This window comes from Sinocyclocheilus grahami, unplaced genomic scaffold (genome assembly GCF_001515645.1).
Source record: "Sinocyclocheilus grahami isolate Dianchi unplaced genomic scaffold, SAMN03320097.WGS_v1.1 scaffold265.1, whole genome shotgun sequence".
NCBI lineage: Eukaryota > Metazoa > Chordata > Actinopteri > Cypriniformes > Cyprinidae > Sinocyclocheilus > Sinocyclocheilus grahami.
Genome location: NW_015505444.1, coordinates 728,276 through 747,448, shown reverse-complemented (window position 1 = coordinate 747,448; position 19,173 = coordinate 728,276). Strand labels below are relative to the sequence as shown.

At 33.9% G+C, this 19,173-nt stretch overlaps 2 protein-coding genes across 2 annotated transcripts in view; both read right to left on the bottom strand.

The window, feature by feature from the left end:
* Positions 1–11,730, bottom strand: part of LOC107599374 (phospholipid-transporting ATPase IC-like) — a 41,771-nt gene extending 30,041 nt beyond the window's left edge. The window contains exon 1 of the mRNA XM_016290949.1: positions 11,621–11,730. The gene's annotated coding sequence lies outside the window, so the exon portion shown is untranslated. The remainder of the gene's footprint in view (positions 1–11,620) is intronic.
* Positions 11,492–19,173, bottom strand: part of LOC107599399 (secretory carrier-associated membrane protein 1-like) — a 30,667-nt gene continuing 22,985 nt past the window's right edge. The window contains exons 5-10 of the mRNA XM_016290979.1: positions 18,631–18,759; positions 15,981–16,140; positions 15,421–15,522; positions 14,385–14,502; positions 13,384–13,492; positions 11,492–11,550 (exon numbers count right to left, since the gene is read on the bottom strand). Of these exons, the coding sequence (XP_016146465.1) occupies positions 11,492–11,550; positions 13,384–13,492; positions 14,385–14,502; positions 15,421–15,522; positions 15,981–16,140; positions 18,631–18,759 (677 nt within the window). The remainder of the gene's footprint in view (positions 11,551–13,383; positions 13,493–14,384; positions 14,503–15,420; positions 15,523–15,980; positions 16,141–18,630; positions 18,760–19,173) is intronic.

Sequence of the window (19,173 nt, the reverse complement as noted above, 5' to 3'; positions counted from 1 at the left end):
TATGTGTATGTGTGTGCGCGGTTTAAAAACACTTTTTTTAAATGTTGCAATATCATTAATAAATATTTTTATTGTAAAAAGTCATTGCTCTATAATGTGCTTGAAAATAGAAATTTTTCCAGTTTTTTTAAGTTGTAAAATATATATTTTTTTTAAATAATGACATAAGTAAAAAATGTAATTACTTATTATTTAATCATTTGTATGAAAAAAACATCACTGTAAGAAAAAGTTTCTAAGTAAATAAAACAAATGTGATTGGAATATGTAAAAATACCATTTCAGTTTTTCTACTTTAAATTTTTATTTAATAATTTACATGAAAAAATAGCATCATGTTGTACTGTAAAAAAAAATCAGTTTTCAAGTAAATAAATATTATTCAAGTATGTTTCAGTTTTTACAGATTTTTAGTTTTAGGTTTTTTTTTACTTTTACAGAATAATAGTAAAAATACTATTTCAGTTTTTCTACTTGAACGTTGTTTTTAATAATTTACATGGGGGAAAATAGTGTCACTAAAAGTCACAAAAAATATATTTTTCCAAGTTTTAAAGTAAATAAAATTTATAATATTGTAAGAGTATGTTTTACAAGGAATATGTAAAAATACCATTTCAGTTTTTCTACTTTAAATTTTTATTTAATAATTTACATGAAAAAATAGCATCATGTTGTACTGTAAAAAAAAATCAGTTTTCAAGTAAATAAATATTATTCAAGTATGTTTCATACTCTTTCAGTTTTTACAGATTTTTAGTTTTAGGTTTTTTTTTACTTTTACAGAATAATAGTAAAAATACTATTTCAGTTTTTCTACTTGAACGTTGTTTTTAATAATTTACATGGGGGAAAAATAGTGTCACTAAAAGTCACAAAAAATATATTTTTCCAAGTTTTAAAGTAAATAAAATTTATAATATTGTAAGAGTATGTTTTACCAAAAAAAATACTATTTCAGTTTTTCTATTCATGTTTCATTCAATTAGTAACTTGCCGTTTCTTGGTAATTATTTGTGAAATCTACTAGTATCTCTGAGTGAAAACTGTTCCAAAGTAAATCCTACAACATTTTTTTTTTTGTTACTGCAATCATTTACATTTATGTATCCAAAGTTAAATACACTGCATATATTCAAGAAATATTAAACATATTTTATATACTTTACCATATATTTGATCAGAATCAAACTCATGACCCATGATGCCTTTCTCTACTGTTTGAGCAAGCAATATAAAACAAAAGAAGGACTTGGAACAACAGCGTTCATGATTCTGGAAAAATAACCAAAAAAATTCATATAAAACTTTCACAGGGAATCAATTAAGTAAAAACTGTCTTGATATGACTTTGATTGGAGGATTGGGGGGGGGTTCGACTTAATCATAAAAAGATGATTAAGTCGAACATAGGTTTCATTGGAATAACATGCACTGATGAATAATTCACCATAAAGCCAAAAACACGGTTTAAGAAAGTAAATAGTAAACAGTCAGAAGGTGAGTTTTGATTTCATGTTGTCTTTATTGATGGATGAGTTTCTCAGATGTAAATGCGGCCACAATCACAGGATGATCCTCCTCTGGTCTTATGGAAACCTGAGGTGTTCATGATCCGAGTGAGCGCTCAAGCATCTCTAAAGCATCTACACTGATACCAGGCATCTAAGGTCATTGTTTGATAAGAGATTCATTTGGAAAAGTTCAGCGGGGAAGAATCCCTCTGTAAATATTTAAATATGTCCTCCTTTTCATCACATGAGGTATTGCTTAACACATTAACCAACATCAAAAACCCAACGCTTTTTCTTGATTTAATATTATATGAAAAACAGAAGGAGGTGCCATGTTTTGGGAATGAGATAAATATCCTTAAAGCCCAATATAAAGTTGCTCTAATCAAACAGCAGAGATGAATTCAAACTAGCATGCATGACTTTTATGAAACGTGGCACGCAGCGCTGAAATAACACACAATCCACCAGGATGCTGCCGCAAAAACTGTGTGAAGAGCGTAACAGAGCACACACCCGGAAAGAGAAAGAAACACACACCCATGTTTATCCACGGCTCTCTTTGCGTATGTGATGTAATGCTGCAGGAGGTGACATGTTTAGCAGTGAAGAGCTGAGGCCTGAGAGAACCGGATGCATCAGAGAATTTCACCAAGGCTTTGTTAAGGAGCCACATTTATGTTAAGATGGTTTCAGTTTAGTGTTGCGCTCTGAATACATGGTTTATTCTTCAGTGGTTCAATAACCATTTGTGGCTGTATAGGGCTCTTGAGTTGCTAAAGGGATATTAAAAGGATCTTGGAACAATACAAAATCCTCAGTTTTAAAAAATTTTTGTGAATTAAAAAAATAAATATATAAAATAAAATGTGTAAATGTTTAAATATTTATACAAATGGTAGAACAACAGATAGAACAACAGAACGACAGATAGCAATGAATGGATGATGGACAGATAGATTGACGGATGGATGGACGGATGGATCAAATGACGGATTGATGAAATGATTAGGGTTGGGTATCGTTTGAATTTTATCAATTCCGATTCCCAGTTTCGATTTCAATGTGATTAAATAATGATATCAAACATTTATCCAGTGTCTCTTTTTTGCAAACCATTTATTGGAGCTGAATACCATGAACAAAAATCAACAGGCTACAACAGGCATGTAATTTATGAATTAATGATTAAATGACTCACTCAAGACATACTTGTTTCATTACTGGATGAATCAGCGTTCTTGAACGAATCTCTTGTATGATTCAAAGACAAATACATTTTAACAGCTCCTTTTCGCCACCTACTGTCGTAACAATGTAATCGATAAATCTTCATTTGAAGTGTCAAAATTACTTTCAAAAGGTGATTTACTCTATTTGAATCGCTACCATACACATCGTACACACAGTTTATATCTGAACTATTTCTGTGATTTGAATGTTTGCAGAAATAATGATACTGTGTGGCTGAAAAGACTGTGAAGCTGTTCATTCATGACAGACAGCTGCTCTCTTTAGGTCAGCGGCAGCACGAACACAGATTGAAATGTTCAAATCACACTGATGTGATGGTACTCTGCACGGACGAACCACATTGCAAATGTAGCCAAACTTTGAAGCGCTTAGATTAGCGAGCAAGGACCTGGCACATCGCTAGGTCTGGTCCTCACAGATGAAGAAAACAAAAAGCACATAGGAATCGATAGGCGGAATCGAAATTTTAATTTGACAACAAGTATCTGATTCCTGACCTTAAGTATCCGATTCTGGAATCTGAATCGATTTTCGATTCCCAACCCTAGAAATGATAGAATGATAGATCGACAGAGCAATAGATCAAACAACAGAAAGATAGATGGATGGATGGTTGGATGGATGGAACGATAGAACGATAGTTGGATAGAACGATAGAATGATAGATAGAATGATAGAATAATAGAATGATAGATAGAATGATAGAAGGATAGGATAGATAGAACATTAGAACGATAGAAGGATATATAGAATGATAGATAGATAGAACGATAGAATGAAAGAATGATAGATAGAACGATTGATAAAACGATAGAATGATCGATAGAACGATAGAACGATCGATAGATAGATAGAACGATAGATAGATAGATAGATAGAATGATAGATAGATAGATAGATAGATAGATAGATAGATAGATAGATAGATAGATAGATAGATAGATAGAATGATAGATAGATAGATAGATAGATAGATAGATAGATAGATAGATAGATAGATAGATAGATAGATAGATAGATAGATAGATGACGTGTTTGACAGTATGAATAATGTGCAGCATACTTCAGTCTGACACGACCTGAACAACAGGTTAGGTGAGAACGAGATCTCAATGAGATCCACTCACACACACTCACACACACACACTCACACACACACACTCACACACACACACTCACTCACACACTCCCACACTCACACACACACACAATCAAACCCTTCCGCTGGACCATTCTCACCATCACAGCTCAAACATCGCCTTTATCTGTGAGCAACAGCTTGTGTTAATGAGTTAAGTGTTGAGAAATCCAATGTTCATTGAATTTTCAACAAACCAGTTCTCAATGCATGCCAACATTTTGATGTCAAGTATCTCTGAAATGCTTTAATAAGAGACCTTTGGTTTTAAAAGCATGCTTCTGAACAGCAAACCACCTTTGAGTTGTATCTATGGGTTTGTGTGTTGGGGGTGTTCAAATGGAAAAAAACAATCACCAAAGCCCTATTTAATACACCTCTTCCCTGTTCCGTGAATGATACTATCCAACAATCCTGATCTACAGCTTAGGCAGACGTACAATCACACGTGTCATCGCATACTCTCCATTCTATGATGACGAGAACAAAGATTCCCATTCAACAGACTAAACAACCGCCCAGGGCCACAAAGAGCATCTGTAGGCCTGCAGTACTGTGAATTCGAGCGCACGGGTGCTGGTGTTGGGAAACGGGTATAAAGTCTCACCCAGGGCCGCGCTATGGAAACCCTTTCACATGGGGGAAGGGTTCGAGAAAAAAAAAGGGAGGGAGAAAACGCAGGGATCCCTTTGAGATCACATTCACCTGCTGTTGTGCAACCTGAGAGAAGAGAAGCAGCAGCTTCTGCGAACATCTCACTGCCGTCAGGAGCGACAGAGACACATCCAGCCTTATCTCTCCTCGATTATATGCATAAAAACAGTGTGCAAGAGATGTTTTAGTGATATTTAATGAATATGTAAAGAAGATGTTCAGCATAAAGGTGGTTAGGGAAGTGGCTAGGGCACACACACATATACACATATACATATACAGATACATATATATTAGGGTTGGGCGATTTTTCTGGATTAATTCGAATTTAATGTTTTGCCATGATTTTATTTTTTATAAATCAAGGAATCACGATTTTGAACATAAATATTACCAAACGTTAGAATTAGACACTTTGACAATATGCCAATGTTAACAGTAAAGAGAAAAGAATGATCGAACCACATGTCGACGCACGTGATTAACCGCTCTGTGAAGGACCACAAGTAGAATATATCACTAGGTGCCATAAGGTGTCATTCACACAGAATGCGCTTTTGTGTTGACAAAGATGCGACGCGGGCAGTGGAATAGGAAAAAATGCAGGAAGATGGGGGTTTAACTTCTTTTAACTTGCATTTTTAGAATGCAAGTTTCATGCATGAGACGCTGCAAGACACGCGAGCGCAACAGTCAAACGCTTCCATGTTTACATAGAAAAAACTATGGAAAAGCAGCGCAATCGAATGAAAACCTGTAAAGAACTACTACTGTATGTCTGATATTTCATGTTTGCATCATAGTGACATCAGGCTGAAAGCTGCTGTTCATTGTTTTTACAGAACATTTATAGTTAATAGTCTACTGGTGTGTTATACCTTCAGTAATTTTGAATTTGAATTACCTTGACTTTTGAAATGTTTTTTAAAGCATTTTCCTTGTATTATTTCTGAACATATAATATGTATAAGACAAGTTGTAATTGTATTTCATGCACATATTTTACATCATGTTGACATCTTCATGTGTGGTGCACATGAAATAGAATTTTTTCAACTAGAGGGTTAATAAAGAAAAAGTTACTTGAATCATGTCGTAGTAACATTTTCAAGTTGACTAGTTAAAAATCGGGAATCGGTCAAACATTCGGGGAAAAAAATCAAGATTTTATTTTATTGCCATATCGTCCAGCCCTAATATATAAACACACACATGTACATATACGCATACACATATAGACACACACACACACACACATATATACATATATGTATATATATATAAAACCAAACATTTTGGAATATATATATTTTTAATTTCAACATTACAATAATTGGCTTCATTCAATTTGGCTAAGTTGTTCACAAATCTAGTCTTGTGTAAACTGTCACATGGTCTTATAAATGTTTTACACAAATTCAGTGTTCAATAAGGCAAGTGCATAGATAATAGTCTCACTGTTTAGTTGAAACAGCCAATCACACTGATATAGTTGGTGCATGAACATGAACTGAACAAGTGTGAGCTCAATCTGTGTTTAATCACGTAAGTATAGTTTTAAATGAGTCTATTTTTTAGTCTAAGGCTAAGTTTTTTGCTTAAAATATTTGTATATTTTGCTGTACAGCTCTTATCTCCTTGTTAATATTATGTTTAAATAACATTTTAAATTACCAATAACATTATCTATGTTTCCATCTACATATTTTTTAAGCAAAATATGGTATATTGCATAAAAAATGCTGGATGGAAAGGCCAAGATGTGCATACATTTTTTTAAATGTGCATATAATATAAATGTGCTCAATTGCAATGAATGATTTTTTTAATAAGAAAAAAATGCAATAAAAAAAAACTTGTGACAGAAGCACATTTAATGAATACATTTCTGGGTATGAAAAAAAAGACTTATTAGGTTGCAACAACCTTTTATTATTTTATTACTTATTTGCAGCAGTTTTGCAGGAAATGAAGATTTCGTTCTCTTGAACACATGGGACGAAAACAGTGCTTTATTCGTAAATGTTTTATGCAATATTGCAGTTTAATTCACAAACATACACTGAATATATGTATATATATAAGGGGGAAGTCGTGGCCTAATGGTTACAGAGTCGGACTCGTAACCCAAAGGTTGTGGGTTCGAGTCTCGTACCGGCAGGGATTGTAGGTGGGGGGAGTGAATGTACAGCGCTCTCTTCCACCTTCAATACCATGACTGAGGTGCCCTTGAACAAGGCACCGAACCCCCAACTGCTCCCCGGGCACCGCAGCATAAATGGCTGCCCACTGCTCCGGGTGTGTGTTCACGGTGTGTGTGTGCATTTTGGATGGGATAAATGCAGAACACTAATTTCTAGTATGGGTCACCATACTTGGGCACATGTCCCTTCACATATATATATATATATATACATACAGTGGGTACGGAAAGTATTCAGACCCCCTTAAATTTTTCACTCTTTGTTATATTGCAGCCATTTGCTATATATATATATATATATATTAGGGATGCATATATATATATGTGTGTGTCTGTGTGTGTGTATGTTTCATCAAGCATTAGCTATTCCTTGGGTCATTTCTAAAACAACACTATCAACATATAATTGTCACGGGTTGCTACTGTAAGGAGCACGGAACGAGGAGACCAGAAGTACAAAACAGAGGAGTTTAATTCTTTTTTTCAGGGAATCACACGTAGCACAAGGAGTTGACAAACAATTCCAGACAAGGGAGAACAGAACGGGCTAGAACTAAATAGGGCAGATAACGAGGGGCAGACAGGTGATGGGGATAACTAATAACAAGGAACAGGTGATACTAATAATGTGAAAAGGAACTGGAAGGACCAAATAAGGACAACAGGAACTAAACGGGAACATACACAAGACAATAATGATCCAAATTCTTGGTGAATTCAGAGAAAAAGCATGCAACAGATATTTATTTAATTTTAGGAATTTTGCAAATAAACTATCATTCACCTTGTTTTTTAGATATTGACATTAGAATCAGGCATTCACAAATCCATATAATTTGACCACTTAATGAAAAAAAATTTCTACTTTTAAAATTTCATGTTTAATTTGTTACTTTGTTTTTTAATTTTACTAGCAATTTCTGAGTGAAAACTGTTTCTACACAAAATGTTTTCAGTGCAATTAAAAAAATGTAGTGTGGGACTTGATATTATCAATCAGCAATTGATCGAATGGTGAAAAGTCTTCACAATGACATGCATGGTTTGTGTATAATATGATCAGGAACATGCATTGAGAAAGTAAGCAGCTGACTTAAAATATTATTCATATATATATATATATATATATATATATATATATATATATATAACATAAGTCTCTCTTCTTCTTCAAAAGCACATTGTTTAGCAACATTCCACAGAGGTGAACTTTTCCCACATCTGCTTACAGAACACAATTGAGTCGTGTTACACCCCAAAACATGTGTTTGGCCTCTCATGCCTACTAGAGAACTATGGGTAACAGTATCCTCCATTAGAAAAAGACTAGAGGAGAGCAGAAACAGGAGATGTTGGAGATGTGTGGGGGTCTTCCGGGACGGATAACCCATGCATTAACCATGCACTTGATGTTTAACTCACAACTAGCTAAACTACGTCTGATGTGGTTTATATGATGCACATTTAACCTACAAATGAACTACAGGGAATTCAAGAATCACACCTGATGATGTCATTTAACTGGTCTGGATCTAAGAGACACTACTGTCACAAAATAAACCCTGATCTGACACGATGCGGGGGGAGTCTTGTATCACCCTGAAGGATTTTTTTTACAACAATGACTATATGTTATTGAACAACTACTGTATAAATAAATATATAAATGTACAAAACATACTGATCTGAGTTTATCATCTTACAGATAGATTTGTTTAAAGCTTCTGCTGGGAAAAACAGTCCATTATAATCATCTGGATATTTGGGTTGAACTGTTCTGGAACAGTGTTGTAAATACAACTTAACCACTGATTTCTAGTCGTGTCCTCTTTTGGAAGACCAAACAAAGTAGTTTCGCTTTCACAACGAAACACACAGCGTCTTCACGACATGACGGCAGCGGCAACAACAATACTACAGCGAGAATAAAAGTTACGCCTTCTTTCTTTGCGTGAACATTTGGGTGGCGTTATGCAAATCTTCCCACACAGTGAGGTAGATATGTGGGGGCGTGTTAGAACGAGCCGTTTTAGGGGGGCGTGGCTGACTCTTAACTTTGATAAAGAATATCTCTTTGGTTTTGAGACTTTAGTCTTTGCAACTTCAGGGATCTTATCTATGCATGAACAGCTTGTAACACTCCAAAGAGAAAGGAAAAATTGAAATAGCATCATATGACCCCTTTAAAGTTCTATGGTGCAGGGTTATTATTGTTGACTAACACAAAAACCAAACTTAAAAAAAGGTTTTGTTAGTTGAAATAATATAAACAGTATAATATAAAATAAAACAAACAAAAAAAATACTATACAGACATATTTAAAAAATAATGAAAAATGACAATCACACAACAAACTAAGTAAAACTGAAATGAAAACGAGAAATATTAATATAAAAGCTTACTAAAATTTTATTATAAAGAAATTATAATAATATTATATGATACTAAAATAACATTGCTAAGAGTTATGCATCTTTTCTGCCAAATAGTTCTGATTCTAGATTTACTTGAAATATATAAAAATCACAATTATATTTTTATTATATTATTATAATATAAATGTTATAATAGAAACTATAATGTAATAGAAACTAAAACTGAAATAAAAATTCTAAATAAAATTTAAAATGAAAATGAGAAATCTACATATAAAAACTAATTCAGTGTAAGTGGTTAGCTAATGACTGTAATTACTAAAATAACTAATTCAATTATCTTAATTACAATCTAAATTAACACTTCTATGTTATATACAGTAATATAATACCATTAAAAAATTAAGCATTTGGTGTTTTTTACACATACTGTAAAAACGTTAGCATCATACTGGTTATCAGCCATAAAAATACTGGTCGTCTATCAATATATTAACCATTCTGATGTATAAAATGAACATTTCTGTGGCTTAAACAGTAGCTCATGGCACTGGCAACACCAAAGTCACGGGGTTCGATTCCCAGCAAATGCATGAAATGATTAAATGTACACCTTGAACGTAAATGGCTTTGCGTAAAAGCATCTGCCAAATGCATAAATGTAAACGTAAATGACATATCTGTCATGTGTTTATCTGCTACACCTCCAAAACTAACCTGTAGCAAATGTTCAGATCGAAATTGTAGTTCAAAGAGAAAGCAATAGAAACTGCACCCACTCCATTTCACAATGTTTGCGGCCCTTCTGGACACAGAAGAAACCAGTTCTGTGAGTAATACGGCTCTTTTCAGAACAGAGGCGGTTCAATTTAACCCACATACAGCAGAACAATATGCATTTCAGAAGAAAAACAACAGCAATCGAGTCCAAACACGTCCAGACATTCTCACAGGGGAGAAGAAACCCACCGGTGACGTTCACACCCACCATTCATTCATTCATTCATTCATTCAGACAGGACGAATAACTCACAGTCTGCTTCTGTTTACATATGACTGGCTCAGACGTAACCAGAACTGCTTCTCAATGGCCCAACATACTATAGATTCAAACCGAAACTTCCTCTGAATTTACCCATCAGACTTTTACAAACTTTAGGAATGACTTTTCATTTTACAAAGAAATGGCAAGTAGCACATTAAATTCAACATGAAATTTCGAAGCAGAAATACCGCCATAGTATTAAATCGGATCTTCGAAAAATCATTTTTTACAGTGTAGAAAACAAAATTTATATTCACTATGGAAACATGTAGTGTATTCAGATTTTATTTTATTTCAGCTTCTATTTATTTTCCATGCCTGGAAAATTGACTGACATTTTCATCAATTATTTTAGAGAGATTGCATTTACAAAAAGCTAGTTCTATTAAATAAATTACATTTCATTACAAAGGAGCATATCTACACTGGAAAATGCATGGTCTTGAAAAAATTGCTATTAAATTTAATTAATAATTACAAAGAAATGGCAAGTAACACCTTGAATAAATTAAACATGAAATTAAGTAGAAAGCCTAGTATTTTCTTGTAAAATGAATACTTGAATATATATACTTTTTTTTTTTTTTTTTACAGTGTAGAAAACATTATATTCACTATGGAAGCATGGAATTCAAATTGTATTAATTTCAGTGAATTTTCACAATTCGAACATTTCCAAGACAAAACCCTGATTAATTATAACCAGTAGATGTTAATATTACGTGCATATGTTGCTCTCCAAAAGATGCTCAAACTGTAACAGTTGTATGTGCACCATTTGTTTCTGATTATGAAATAAATTTGGTATCATTTCAAGCATTCAAGCATCTGGGGTCTCAGAAACCTCAAACAAAAGTATTGTTTTCATGAGGGATATTTAAAGTATGTTTGACAAGTAATTTTGTGCATAATCAAGATGGAACAAGCAGAGTGCACAGTAAATAAAATTATAGGACTGTACGTTTAGTGCACAAATATTAAGCAAAAACTGAAATTTTGTTTATAATCTGTTATCATACTCATAAGAAACATACTATATTAACTGATACTTCACTAAGAGCAACATGAGGGTTTCATAAACTAAAATACAGGTTTCAGAATTGTTTAAAAGCTTCATATGCTAAACTCAAGAACACAATGAAGTATCAACCTCCAAAGAAAGAACCACACAGCAACAGCCATAAATGTTTCTTCATAAGACAAACGTTCTATACGAAATCTAAGAGTCATTAAAGAACATTACTGAGAGTTTAAAGGCATGTTCTAAAGATAAAACCGGAATAAATCTTCTCGAACGCAGATGAGGATCACCATGAAGTTTCTCCATCAAAACACGCACAGGTAGAGGAACTCAGGTGTGACACACCTACAACAACACCGTTTACAAGAACATAAACCCACTTAAAAGCGTATTTTAACAGTCAAGCATAGCTTACCGATCTCAGATCGTCTTGTGTGAATCCTCTTGAAGGGATGTGTGTTTTATGTGTTTTATTGTTCCATGTTCGCTCCGTGTCAGTGTGGAAGAGCTGTTCTCTGTGTGTTCTTCTCAGTCAGACTGGAAAAACTGGTCGGTCGAGGAGAAGCTTTACTCCTACAAACCATTATACACACACACTCACACACTCACTCACACACTCACTCACTCTCACTCACACTCACACACACACACACACACACACACACACACACACACACACACTCACACACACACACACACACACACACACACACACACACTGGGATGGAGGCTGTCTTTTTTCCCTCTTTCTTTCAAGACCGCAGCTCATTCCTCAGCGATCACGTGACCGCTCAGGTAAGAAAGGTGACACTAATTTTACAGTCAAAACATGAGGGAAAATTTCTGCTTTTGCTGTTGTTTTTATTTCTGTGTCCTGGTATGATATGGAGGGGGTGTCACATAAATAACAGATCATTTCTGTGCATATGCAAGTCATTTTTTATTATTAATAGATATTAAAATTAATTTCCAATCAATTTTAAATGCCTGTTCTCACTTTGGGTTGAGTGTAAAAAAAACAACTGAATTAAATAATCTCAGTAAAATTAATGTAAATGTAAAATTAGGCAGTTTTGCAGTTTTCGTGAGTGGGATTTTGAATAGTGGTGCAGTATCGTCCTCTACTGGCGGACTGGGCGAATGGGCGGGGTTTCGTGGCACAATAGTTGTCTCTAATTGGTCAGTTACGATGGGTATAAATAATAATTATTTTGTTTGCAAATATTACTGTGTATTTTCCGAGTCAATCGCTATTAAAGTTTTTCGATGTCATTATTAAGTTATAACCGAAACCTTTATGATTTATGGTCTCATCTTGCTTTACCTAATCTGATATTTTTTAACTGAATTTTAGTCTCCACTGTCTCGTAGTGTTTAAAGTCTATATAAAATGCAGTTATATATTATAGTAAAAAGAAACAATTATAAAACATTCAAAATTAGATGATTGTTTCAGTTCTCTCAAAGACATCTGAGGATTTTGGAGCATTAAACCAGGTGTTTATGATCACAATTGCAATAGTTTCAGCATATTAACGCATAAATACTGCACAATAATTGGGTAAAGCTTTTAGACTGTTCTCTAATCGTCCTGGAGGGGGCAGAAGTCATTAAAATATGATTAACATCCATTTTTTTGCTCCTCTCTAATGTGAACAATATATATATATAAATTTCATGACAACAAAGAATGAAATATGTTCTTTTTTTTAATCAATATGACACACAATAATCCCACTCCAGACTATGTGATCAAAAGTAATCTAAAAGAAGTCAGACTACATTACCTAATGTTTAATATATATACAGTGGGTACGGAAAGTATTCAGACCCCCTTAAATTTTTCACTCTTTGTTATATTGCAGCCATTTGCTAAAATCATTTAAGTTAATTTTTTCCCTCAATGTACACACAGCACCCCATATTGACAGAAAAACACAGAATTGTTGACATTTTTGCAGATTTATTAAAAAAGAAAAACGGAAATATCACATGGTCCTAAGTATTCAGACCCTTTGCTCAGTATTTAGTAGAAGCACCCTTTTGATCTAATACAGCCATGAGTCTTTTTGGGAAAGATGCAACAAGTTTTTCACACCTGGATTTGGGGATCCTCTGCCATTCCTCCTTGCAGATCCTCTCCAGTTCTGTCAGGTTGGATGGTAAACGTTGGTGGACAGCCATTTTTAGGTCTCTCCTGCACCGTTTTGTTGGCCATGACGCCGGTGGCGAACTCCTGCTGCGCCTTCTCGAAACTGGCGCCGGTGGTTCGGTACAGTGCATGAACCTGCAAATAAACACATGTAAGCTTGATTACTAACTACCAACCTGATTAGACCCGAGTTTGACGGACTTTCAATGGGTTTATGGTTCAGTGTTGTTTTAGTATTATTATTGTACTATTATAGTATTTATTAACATTTTTAATTAGCTTTTATTTTGACATTTTCAGTTTATTTAGCTTTATTTTTATTTCACTTATAATTTTGATCTTCAACTTATTACATACAGGCACAAAACTTAGTTGAAAAACTGAAAAAGCAATTTTCACTGTGTTTATGGCTTAGTGTTATTTCAGTATCATTTATGTATATTTATATTTGTTATTTTAGTTTGTTTTAGTGTATTTGTTACATGCTTGTCATTTTTTAGTGTTTGTCATTTTTTTATTTAAGTTTATTTAATTTTTTACATTATTTAGTTTAAGTCATTTTAGTACTTCAACTTAAATTTATTTTATTTCAGTTCATTGAATTATTTTTATATTTATATTTCCAGTTTTCATTAAAAATTTGAGTCTAAGTTTTTAGTAATTTTGTTATGTGCTTTGGTCAGTTTGATTAGTTTTGGGGCTACATTTAATATTTCTATGTAACTTTATTTTATTTATTTTTTTCAGTTTTAGTCATTTTAGTACTTAAACTTATTTGATTTCAGTCTGTTGCCAAGGCAACATTTCTAATTCTTGTTTATTTGTTTGTTTTTTCAGTTTAAACATGTTCATGTAATATTTATATTTTATTTCAGCTTCATTTCAATTAACAAAAACAACTTTTAACAGTATTAGCTTTGAATTAGAAGAACCACACTGTTTTGGTCCAGCTCTGACGTCTATGCAAGTGCATTAGAGGTGAAGCAATATTATATTTATATGTTATGTATTGTTTAAGGTGAAGCACCTTTTTAAACATGATGAGAGAGATGACAGCCGATGTGGTGAAGAGGGCAGCAATCAGGATCATGATGATGCCGACGGGAATACTTGTGTTCAGCCCGGTCAGCGCTGAGATCCAGCCACTACAAACACAAACAGCTGATCACTCTTCATAACACACAGCTCCACAACGTTACAATGTAAAGTCATGTAGGTAAGTGAAAGGGTAAGTGTCATTATTTGCCACCTAGATTTGATTTTCAAGGGCATTTTTTCCCATTTTTGGGAACGTTTTAGTTTTTTACCCTTATAAAAACCAGCACGTCATCCATCCGAGCAAATTAAATGACATCAATCATCAATGTGAAGAATTATAACTGTGACCTAAAAAATTGATTCAAATGTAGCTGTAAATAAGCCATAAAATACATTAATACAATAAACATAAACAAGCCATTTTTAATAGTTATCTGGTCACTATGTTTGATTAAACAGCTTTATACTGTAAATTGTTATGTTTTCATTTTTCACGTTTTGAAACTGTTGGGAACGTTTCTCCCCCACATTTAGTGATTTTACTTTTTTCTTTTCAATAAAATTTGCATTTCATTTTAGTTACATATTCAACAATCTACAAATCTAGTGTTAGAAGCACTAAATGCATCATTACACAGATCCAGAACAGAATATATATTTGCTTACATTTTATCAAAACAACAGCTATCACAACTAATATATTCATTGTGAGAAACAAGTGAAAAACAGAAAAAGTATATAAATAAATATCTATATATAAACAATTTATAAAACGTTTTTAAAGTTTCTTTGATTAAAAACAAATTGTATCACACATTTTAAGCTATTACAAAAAAAATTCCATTTAAAATATATAAAATGTTAGAAAGTATAAAAAAAAAATAGACTGAAATGCTTAATGAGTCCAACATTTTAAATATCTGGGGCATTTGCATCACTTTCAGCAGTGTTTTTGCCCTTTTTTCATGGTTAATTTCAGATTCTGGTGAGCACATGTGTGTGTGTGTGTGTGTGTGTTTTCTCACCTAGCACCCCAACCAGCAATGCCGATGGCTTGCAGCACATGGACACCAAACTGGCAGATATAGATGAAGAAGAAGACAAAGAACCTAAAAGAGCTGTCACTCCTTCAAAAAGAGAGAGAAAACGGTCAGATTCTGTATTCTCCATGAACGCGGTGTGTTTGCATATGTGCGTGTACATGTGTAAATGTATGTGTGTGTGTGTGTGTGTGTGTGTGAGTTTTTGTGACAAATGAGGACATAAATTTGTATAATGACAAAGGTATGACATAGATATTACAAGGAGAAGGTGACTTTTCAGGACATTACCCCATGTCCCCACTTTTCAAAACGCTTATAAATCACACAGAATGGAGTGTACTGAAAATCTGAAATAGCAGAAAGTCTCCTGTGAGGGGTAGGTTTAGGGGTAGGGTTGGTGTAGGGCAATAGAATATACGGTCTGTACAGTAGAAAAACCATTACGCCTATGGGATGTCCCCACTTTTCACAAAAACAAACCTGTGTGAGTGTGTGAGTGTGAGTGTGAGTGTGTGTGAGTGTGTGTGTGAGAGTGTGTATACCTGAACGCTCCATACAGAGGTCTGTACCAGCAGACAAATGAACAGGGTGTGAAGAGCATGAACCAGAGCATGGCCAGACCAAAATCCACTCCCCTCGACGCATCTACACAGAACCACGACAAACAGCCGAATATATTGGCAAACAGCGTCCCCGTGTGGACTGCAAGAGAGGAACAGGAGAAAAGAGACACTGAAGAGACATCACACATGTGTATGATACAAAGCATGATATGAGGAAAGAAAATTCACTGTAAAGCTTGTTTCATTTCGGGAATCTCTAATCAATTTTTGCCACAAACCTGTTGGAACTCTGAGATTATGTATGAAAGCTATGACTAAAACTGATTAAAATGTTAAAAGATTAACAAATTAATTGATTAAAAAAATCTAAATACAAAGTGTGCTAACTGGATAGCAACCTTAAACAATTTCTAAAATAAAAACTAAACTGAAACTTGAACAAAATTCATAGTGAAAATGAAAGACAATTGAAAATAAAAAACTTTCCCAAGCAGTTTACAATTTGTATGAATGTATCTTCCAAGAACCTGTTCATACTTAAAGCAGTCTAAACATCCACCGTCTGTTATATTAACTGTATCACTGCAAAACCTCTACACAGTCATTCAGAAGTGACTCAGAAGCCATTAATAGTGGAGCTCAAAGCCAGACTGTTCAATCATTCATATGAGCTAAAGCAGAGCCAGAGTGTGCTCACATACACATTACCCATCACTCGCTGAGAACCCTCGGTTTATAATGTTACCAAAGATTTCTATTTCAAATAAACGCTGTTCTTTTGAACTATCTATTCATTAAAGAACCCTGGAAAATAAAATGCATCACAGTTTCCACAAAAATATTGTGCAGCACAACTGTTTTCAACATTGATAATAATCAGAAATGTTTCTTGAGCAGCAAATCAGCATATTAGAATGATTTCTGAAGATCATGTGACACTGAAGACTGGAGGAATGATGCTGAAAATCCAGCATTGATCACAGAAATAAATTACATTTTTAAAACATATTCAAATCGAAACCAGTTATTTTCAAATGTAATATTATTACACATTTTTACTGTATTTTTGATCAAATAAATGCAGCATTGGTGAGCAGAACAGAAGTGTATTACTTATTGTTGGTTCATGATAGTTAATTAATGTCAACAAATGAGAGCTTATTTTTAAAGTTTCCGTTTATATTATCAATTTAAAAGAGAGTTAATTTATTGTTTTTAAGTGTGGTATAGTCAATATTTCTCAGGTTAGACAGTATTATAGTTTACCATGCATAACATATCTCGCGAATATGGGATTGCATTTACTGTTGCTGCAATGCAAGTTCTTTCTTCTTCTGCTTCTTTCACCACATTTACTGCACAAATGCCAAGAAAGTCTCAGGTCTCTCTCGCTTGCTGCTCAATTCCCTCCCAAATTCCTACAAAACAAGATCAGGCGAAACTTAAACACTACTCTGATGCTAATCACATGACGTGTGGTGGCTCTGCACATCTAATATCATGTGACTGATCTCATCCAGTACGAAACGCATCAAACAGACCGACAGTTTCTCTGGGAGACACAAACACTGCTGAAGTCTATTCATTTCATTTCCTCAGTCTTTACACTATTATTACACAAACCAAAACCAAACACGCTTCCCAGACAGACACAGCTGTGAATCAAGATTTTTCAAGTAGGTTTAAATAAATATATTATTTTAGTCGAAATTTTAAATTTAATTCAGTGTATTACTTACCATTTCTTTGTAATTTTTGTGAATGAATGAATGAATGTGCACCTAACCATTGCACATGATTGCAGCATGAAAAATTTATCACTTTTTCATCTGAAAGTTTATGCGAGTAAAATTTGTTTATTTTGCTGTTAATGTATTCTTATTTTTATATAATAATTTCATAAAATGATCAATTCGAAGAATATTTCTAATCAGTATTACTGGGCCGAAGGTTTACCTTCCACCAAGACAATGACCCTAAGCACACAGCTAAAATAACGAAGGAGTGGCTTCACAACAACTCTGTGACTGTTCTTGAATGGCCCAGCCAGAGCCCTGACTTAAACCCAATTGAGCATCTCTGGTGAGACCTAAAAATGGCTGTCCACCAACGTTTACCACCCAACCTGACAGAACTGGAGAGGATCTGCAAGGAGGAATGGCAGAGGATCCCCAAATCCAGGTGTGAAAAACTAATTTCAAAGAATTTCTCAATTTTTTTAATTAATAAAAAAGGGCTAAATGCAACAATAATATGGTAATGATATGGTAACATTAAAAACTTAATACTTTTAAACTAAGGTCAATATAAGTTTAAGACAGGTTTTTTTAGTTTTTTCTTTTTTTTTTAAAATACTTTTTCGGGTTCAAACTAACCTGGAAGATGAAAATATATCTTACGCTACAGTTTTACAGCATTTCTTTCCAAAAAAGATAATTTACAATGTTAGTCAAGGTTTCTAATTTAGTATTTCAAGGTTTCTAATTTAGCATTTAGTATGAACATTTTCCACCTTTTGTCTGACCTACAGTATAGCTGTTTTTTGTTACTGTATCTTTAAGACTCCTACTGCATATGTAAACGACCTCTGGTGTGACTGGCATTATGGGATTTCTCAAGAGTCACTCACACATCCAGAGATAGTACATGATCTTGACGGTTTTCTGGTACTCCACAGGGATGTCCACTGATATGTCATGATAGAAACACGGACCCACCGGAAACTTCTCTGGAAGGGGCGGCCAGTTGTTTTTCCTCCCTTAGAAACAAGCAGCAAACAGGAAAATCAATTAAAAAAGGAAATAAAGAGGTGGATGACGCAACAGCAGCATGATGATAAAAAGTGGTAAACTGGGGTACAGAAGTGGGAAACAGCACAGAGACAGTAAATCTCACTAAATCTAAAGTTTATTTTGTGAGATGACAAGCATGATACTGTCTCAACCATAGAACAAATAACTACAGATCATCTGAATCATACTGCACACAAAAACGCCAAGAACTGCCTGAAATTTCAATTCTTCGTCGTCATCAAGAATTTATTTCAGTCCTCATACACAATTTCATAATAACTGTATATAATTTTACATATTAATCAAAAAAAGGTCTGGGCTGAAGCCTAACCTTTTTCTTTTTTTTTTTTTACCTACTCTTTTATTTATATATATATATA